The sequence below is a fragment of the Patiria miniata genome, unplaced genomic scaffold (genome assembly GCF_015706575.1).
Source record: "Patiria miniata isolate m_02_andy unplaced genomic scaffold, ASM1570657v1 HiC_scaffold_20, whole genome shotgun sequence".
In the NCBI taxonomy this organism is placed as follows: Eukaryota; Metazoa; Echinodermata; class Asteroidea; order Valvatida; family Asterinidae; genus Patiria; species Patiria miniata.
In genome coordinates, this window is record NW_024037059.1 from 15,408,041 (window position 1) to 15,416,038 (window position 7,998).

General features: G+C 41.3%; 1 protein-coding gene across 1 annotated transcript; it reads right to left on the bottom strand.

Moving 5' to 3' along the window:
* Positions 1–587: 587 nt before the first annotated feature.
* On the bottom strand, positions 588–7,635 carry LOC119727541 (POU domain, class 4, transcription factor 2-like). The gene is made up of 2 exons (XM_038199453.1): positions 7,281–7,635; positions 588–5,128 (listed from the first exon to the last, which is right to left on the bottom strand). The coding sequence occupies exons 1-2, from the start codon at positions 7,407–7,409 to the stop codon at positions 4,223–4,225; spliced, it is 1,035 nt and encodes a 344-aa protein (XP_038055381.1). The 5' UTR covers positions 7,410–7,635; the 3' UTR covers positions 588–4,222.
* Between the last annotated feature and the right edge of the window lie 363 nt (positions 7,636–7,998).

Here is a 7,998-nt window from a genome sequence, read left to right on the forward strand (position 1 = left end):
CCCATTTCCAGTGCTCATTGCAACAGTTTAAAAGAAACACACCCTTTAAAGCGGCCACCTTGCTTTAGAATCTTGATATGCTGTTGTTGGGTGTGAGATATGTAGACCCTTGGATGTCTTAAGCCCTAGGGAGGGGGAAACATTGGATCCGAGTGAGCAACCGCCAATCTTCGCACGCGAACACAGCCCCAAAAAATCAAATCAGCTGAGCACTAAAATATTGTGCTTAGCATAACAGGTGACCAGCGAAACAGTCACCTGATGTCTATAGCAGCTGCATGGTTCCCAGCCGATAATCGCTATTAACGAAATAACAAATTCCGCTTAGCAGATGCAAGAAATTGTTATGGAATGGTCGCCTTTTACGCATGTGATTTCTCAAAAAGTAGGCCCTACAGAAATGAACCCTAGATATGTTTGCTTGAGTGAATTTGGAGGGCAATTAGTATTGAAGTGTGACGTATTTAAGCTTTCTAAATTACATTACAGAGCTGAAACAAAATGGTTCGTTGAAAAAAATACAAACAACAAACTACCTTGGCTTACTGAAAACAAAATAAATCACGAATGAACACCAATTCTTTGTGTATATTTAAACAGGCTAATACATTTTATTTCAAATAAACCATTTTCAAAACAAATTGGATGTTTATACGATCGACAATAACTATTTACATAAACAATACTTCAAATGGTTTGATAAACCAGCCAACAAAAAAAGATCTCGAGAACAAACGAGTATCAGAATTAATAAATAATTCATTACAAAGTATTTACACATGTTTGACATTTGAAAATAGAGGAACTGACCGTAAGTTTTTTTTTCTTTTTTCATTCAGTACTCAAATTTTATCAGAAGTTATTTTTTTTGTCGAGGGGATTTATGATGATCAGATATTATGCTGATTGCGAGTCATTTTATCGGATAACAGAAATGATCTGAAATTATCTGGGATTGCTTACAACCCACTTTGCCATTCTTTTCAAAAAATAGATCGATGTATTTTGAAATTTGAAATCCATGAAGATTCATGACAATCTTGCCTTTCAAAAAATAATCTTAATTCAATCAAACAGGTGGTTCTGTTGCAAATTTGACATCATCGTGTGAATGTGCATCATTATGAATATGCAAAATCTCCGCATGTAACTTCTTAATTAAGTACCACCCGCAGACATATCCAATCCTGTCACTGATACAGGAAAGGTTTAACGACCAACTTCTGAAACTGTTTAACAGCAACAAACCATACAAACACAATTTTATTTTCATATTAATATTTAAGATGTGTTAGTATATAGGAGGTGATTTTTTTTTGTAACAGCTGTCATTTTTATTTGAATCTGATATAACAGAATGTGTCGAAATGAAGTACATTAGCTTTACATCGCTCCGTGCAGGTTGCCAAACGCACCGTCTGCTGGTAACCGAAGTGATAGTTTAACCTGGAAATAATTAATACAAACTTGACTGTCGGTAAAGTGAGGGCGATAGCATCGTGAATATTTCATCAACTAGCGCGGGGAAAGCCCCATCGGTATATACGAGGCTGCGAAGCAACGTGCCGAAGATGCACGGAAAACCGACCGGTACAAATTTCGGCAGGACCGGCGGCTTGTTGTGCGTTTTACGCTTGCCTTTTCTCGTGAGCGTGCGTTGGCAGTTTGGCGCATCTGGATTGTGTATCAAAATGCAAAGAGACAGAGAAGGCAGAGAAGAAAATGGACTTCCCAAATGAAATTATCGAGTGGAGAAGGTGTTTGATTTATCTTGAGCTGGTCAACGTCGGGGATAACACACTCCGTTGACGAGGGAAATAGGTTTTCCGTGCCGACCCAAGCGTCCCAAATGAGGTAAAGATAGAAAACTGAGGAGAAGAGATAGCCTGCGCCGAGGCAAGGAGATGGGAATTAAGGAGGAAGAGAATTCCTCAAGGAATCGACTGCAACGCATGACCGGCTGAGTCAATCACACTCTTACTCCGCGGGGTAATTTCCATCGCTTGGTTGCGTCGATAGATCGAGCCTAGCCAGTGGTAAATTAGAAATGATACGGCCGGCCGGTGCTTTGGCATGGAGCCTGGTCAAAAACAATAATCGTATGGAATTTCCTGCGAGCTGGCGGGATCTTAACAATTATGAGTTATATCCACACCAACTGGGTCATTTCCAATCAAACATCAACCCTTCCAAAAAAATGAAATAAAAACAAGCGTGTTCAAGGATTCCAAACTGGCGTTCCTCGAAACTCGTTAGCAGATGCGAATGATAAATTTGCTGTTGTCTCTGCATTCGCGTCTCGAAATGGTTATAGTGTATTCTATATGGGACGAACGGAATGACTCAGAGCCGGCCATCGCGCCAACTCGAATGGCCGCCGTCATCAATTAAATTACCCAATTGTACGGCAAAATAGCGAGAGCGACGCTGATTAACACGGTTATAGTATGCAGGCCACGGTATGGCATTATTGAGATGAAAAATTGACGCAATATAGTGGCTAAGGAAATAATCTATACAGCAATCACATTACAGCTATTCAATCTTTGAATTGAATGTCAAAGCTAGTTAGATAACGCGGGAATTTATCGAGTTAGACTGGTAACCTTCTCCTGTGCGTGTGTCTGACACTTTGCTATTTACCGAACGGCTCAGTATGTAACCAACAACTCAAGTTATTAAATAATTATTTTTGTTCACTTGACTTGAGGAAAACGTATGGATGCGAACACAAATTGCTCTTTACTAAATTATGAAAATGTGTTTGAAGAAGTGTAAAATATACACCAGTAAAAACAGTGGTGTAAAACGAATAATTTTAGCCCAAAATGAACTCCTTTCTGTGATGCAGTTTAAAACCCTTAGCTTATGTCTGATGTACAAGTGAGACCTTTCCTATCATAATCCATCGTGAAGCGTCGCATAAATCAAGCTGCATTGTGTGAAGTGAAGCGACTTATGGCATTAACTTCAGCGACACTTTTATCGATATACATTCACAATTCTTCGAATAGCTGGGCCGACATCAGTTAATCTTAACATGATCGATTTTCATGTTGCATGAAGACATCGTTGAAAACAGCAAAATGAAAACGCAGCCTACTTTAATGTGACATTTTGCAGTTTCGCTCCTTTAAGGTGATGTTTTCATCAAACAACTGATAAAAAACTTGCTGTTTGCGAAAGATTATTCATTGGTGATCCATTAAATTGGGGGGGGGGGTTGAATGACCATTAAAATGTTGTTGTTTGTTGCAAAATTACCAATAAACACCAGTTGGAAATTAAAATTCAACTGAAAACTGTCGCTTCAATTTAGAAACAGGCTCGCAAAGTCCTGAGCATGAAATATCACTGGTTTTTGACAAGCTTGCCAGAAAAGAAATGAAAATTCTGTAATTAAATTCTATGTAATGATTGCTTTTTTGCCTTGCACAGTTTCTTTTTTTTTTTACAGAAAGCCTATTAGATCGATAAAGTTACTGCCCGAACCTAGCGTGATATCTACTAACACTCCCCGGTATAAGACCGAAGCCTCGCCGGGCGTTTGTGAGCAAATCGATCCGCTCACAGCAACAGCTTTACGGTGCAAGTTGTACTCATTGTGTGGACCGTGTCATGGTGGTGTGTGATCAAGGACTTTACGGCCTCTTTGATCGGAAAGAAGAGAAGAAAATGGCGCGATCATCGAGCGTCAACCTCAAAGCCAGCTGAGCCAGTCTCATCATTATTATTCTGTACAATATTACGAAATATAAATTCTTCAGCTTTGTGTTGACAAAACTAATTAGGATGTTTTACCCAAAACCTTGATATTAGCTGCTTTGTTCAATGGCGGTGTTTTGGTTTGGGTACAAATTGGAAAGTATAGTGATTTTGAAAATATGTTCACGCCAGTTTGCCCATCAGGTCCCAGCCCGGGGTTCTGACTAAGTGGACCCTCAAGGTTTAAACTAAATCGTCTTTGATTAAACGTAAGATTTTGATGCCAACGATTCCAAGAAGTTACTTGTTCGGATTGATCGTGAATTGTGCCCAAATTTCGGCCTTGCTTTGGGCACTTTTCTCTTCTATGCCCGTGTCCGGGGACGACCTGCGTGTATTGATTGATTGATCGGTTCCGTGAAAGGTGAAAGTTCATCATCATGGGTGTCGTTGTTACTGTTTTTCACCTATTATGGTAATAATATAAATATAGTTGATGTTCAGTTTTTCAAGGGTCTCATCTGGGTTGTGCCGAGAATTTCATACGTTTCTGTTTCTGCCTCTGGTTGCAGAACCAGACCCGTACGACGTTTTTCTTCAAGTCCAGTTTGTCTGCAATGGCAGCGATCTTCTCGCTGGATGGCCGGGGCTGCACGGCGAAGTAAGCTTCCAGTGAGCGCTTCTCCGGAGCAGCGATGCTGGTCCGCTTGCGTTTCTTCTCCATGCTGTTGAGGATTCCCGCCGAGTTTCTCTTGTCTCTGGCCGCGGCCTCTGCCTCCTCCAGCCAGGCGGCCAGGATGGGCTTGAGCGCGATCATGTTGTTGTGACTTAGGGTCAGCGATTCGAACCTGCAAATCGTGCTCTGGCTGAGAGACCCCACCCCGGGGAGTTTCAGGTTGGCCAGGGCTTTCCCCACATCGCATTGGGTCACCCCAAGCTTGATTCGGCGCTGTTTGAACCGTTCGGCAAACGCCTCCAACTCACGGGGATCAGTGTCCAAGTCGTGCATAGTCATGTTATGTGACATCATGCTGTGGGCCGTGTTGAAATGACCGGGCTGGCCGGACATGGCAGCGAAGCTCTGGTGGGGTGAAGCCACCACCATCCCCTGCATGTCAGCCCCGGAGAGACTGGTGTTGGTGGCTCCAGGTAGCGAGGCAGTCGCCGATATTTGATCCAGGAACTCCCCATGATCCATGTGGCCGTGTATGCTGCGAGATGCGCACGATGTCCCGCTACCGTAGTGGTGGGACGCAGGGTGCATGCCGCCGTTCATGTGGTGAGGGGAGTAGTTGGAGACATGGTCGTTCTTGATGTTCATGTGAGTCTGGTTGTTTTTGACCATGGAGGACATGACATCGACCGCAGCTAGGGCTTCTGCCCGAGCCAAGAGACCCTCGTCAATACCTCCGAAGAGATTGCTCTGTGACAAAGAAAAAATAAAGAAAAAGAAAACTCAATATAATCTCATGAAATGAGAGGCAATATTTTACCAAATTACAATAGAACATAATGAGGAACAAAGATGATAATTCTTTTCGTATACATTTGAAATGAGATTAAACTTATGTCGTTATCGCTTTCCAGGGAAGGTTCTGTGCTTTGATACGCCCAAAACATTTATTTTGCATCAGATAAAAATAAAATCCCTAAGAAATGTGAAACATTTTGAATGGACTTTTCCAGTGAAATCCAAAGTGGACGTACTTGGAAATACAATAAACCTTTGCAACAAAACAATACCGGAAGTTAAATGGCACTATTTTTATGAAAAAAATAACACAATCAAGTAAGCTGTTGTCGGCAGTAGATAACAATAATTATTATGATAGACACAGACTCGCAAACATGACCCAGCTGTGAAGATGACAGTTATTATCAACATCAATTTCTCGTATCGACCCTCTGATTGCAAACCGAAGATCAAACACGTGTAACCCAATCCGGAAAGCAATGTTTGAGCAGTAAAAATAGTAGGGAAAAAGTCATGAATATGATTACAGTGCAGGCCGTCTTGTAATGGTTTACACAGGTATTCGGTTTCTTTTGGGTACAGGTATTAACACGACTCGGAATATGTAGAGAAACGCTGCTGCAAACTGTGTATGTTTCAAAAGTTACACAATATTTGCATCATTACATAATATATTCATCATCACCTATATATAAAGTCATTTAATGTTAAACACTTTCATACAAAAAATATGAAAATAGCAAATTTGCTTTTCTGAAAAAGGGCTTTCAGTAAATAAAACGAAATTAAAAAACAATTCTACAGGTTCAAATTAATTTCTTGAATGGATGGATCTCGTACGATTATTTGATGCTGTTATTTTCCAAATATTCGGTTGTAATAAAGAAAAGTATTATTTGTCATATTAATGTGTTGTGAGGCGTACCCATTAATGATATAGAATGCTCACTATCAAGTCCATATCTTTGTACGCAAATTAAGACCGCCAGAATAGTAAAACATTTAATAGAAAGACAGTTATGATTTAATTAATTCGAAAGAAATAAATCGCAAACTTTCCTTTACGTTTTGTAAAACGAAGGAGTGAATTTGGCAAATTGGTTGAGCGCGAAAAAAAGAACCCTTGAAAAGAAAGTCATAGTAAATATGACATCTTGTTATGCCATGGCAAAGTAAAACTCCGGAATATATTGATATCATTGATATGTGGGACCCCTTTAGTTATGCACGGGACTTATCAGAAAGTGCCGTGACTGGGAAATGCCAAAGCCAAACCTGTGCTAATACGAATTCATAAAATATGGACAAACGTTATGCATAATAAAGGAGGACACACGCGTAATTGCCGCCGTTTAGTGAAAGATATGAGGAGCTGAGGGGTCGTCCCCTGTATGCGAACACACGGCAGTGGAACGGCTTGAAAGTTGACTGGAGATTGGCCCAAGTTTATGTATTATTCAAAGGATTGGTTTAGGTTTGCCGGTCTTGGTGTCGTATGACCGGTCGGTTGTACTACCGAGTGACCCTCCGCATCAGTAAGTGATAAATACACCGAAGGGGAGGTCCAGTCTCACTTGCACTACTACCAAAGTTAGATATATACTTTCCTCATTATTCATGTATTTTTAAATATCACTTTTTTGTCTGGAGTTATTCATTTATTGTTCGTTATTTTGCTGATTTATATAATCATCCTATTACTTCTAAACAAAATTATATCAGAGTGGTTTGGTCGCAAAGGATACATATACATGTATGTAACTTATAATGCGAGTTTTCGAGATGCTCACAGGTTTTGATACTTGTGATCGTAGTAGAACTATTCTCATACTGTTTAGATGTATGATGTACGCTATTTAAATACATGTAATATTGAAATACAACCTCTCATAAAGAATTAATAACACAACTGAAACTTTTTATCTCAGTTTTTTCTATAGATAATATCCATAGCTGTATGGAAAATTTAAGGACTTTTCTACTAAAAAGAAACATAAAATGCCCAAAACTTCATTCGATTCTGACATTTTCCAAGCTAGGCAAAATGTTTACAAGACATGAGTTTGGTAAGGAAAAGTTGATAATTTGCAAAGTAACTCACCGGAGCATTGCTCATGCAGTGGCGTCTCATCATCTCAGCTCCCCGGTCATGATGCCTATGGTGAAGTGGCGAGTACTTAGGAGCCGCTGGTATGGGTGGATGCATACTCACATGGTCCTTTACATTCATGACAACGCCCTGTGTCCTCCAACTTCCACCGTAACTCTGTATTGACGCCACCGTAATGTTTGGCGAGACCTCTCTCTGTGAATATTTCAGGTTTTTCCAGCCGTTCCTTCCTTACTAAACCCGCGTCGATATATGCCTTGGATGTGTGTTTCAGGGCAGTGTTTACTCGGTAGCGCGCTTTCACTCTCTCTGTAACTATTAATTCGTGCGGCCCTTGTATACACCTGCAAGCACCCCTCTCGAAATGTATTCATTGGTTTATAGTACGGCGCAGGCGCACTGCGCTGGGTATTATGCATGCACCTGTTTCGCTTCTCACGTTCTGATTGGCCGCCGGAGCGGCGCGCGCGCAGTACGCGCTCATTATGCACAGTGACGGTAAAACCACCGAAGTGACAAATGTATTTGATATCGGACCGCCGGTCTTGGCCGGGCGAGCGACAGCGGGCGAGCGACGGGAAGTCACCGGGGAATTATCGACTGGTGGTCGGCGCTGCTGCTCGCTTTGACGCCTCTGCTGCCCTCGACCGAGCAGGATGGCTTCTATGCCCTGTGACTCACAAGTAGAGAGGCACAAGTTACCCCGAAA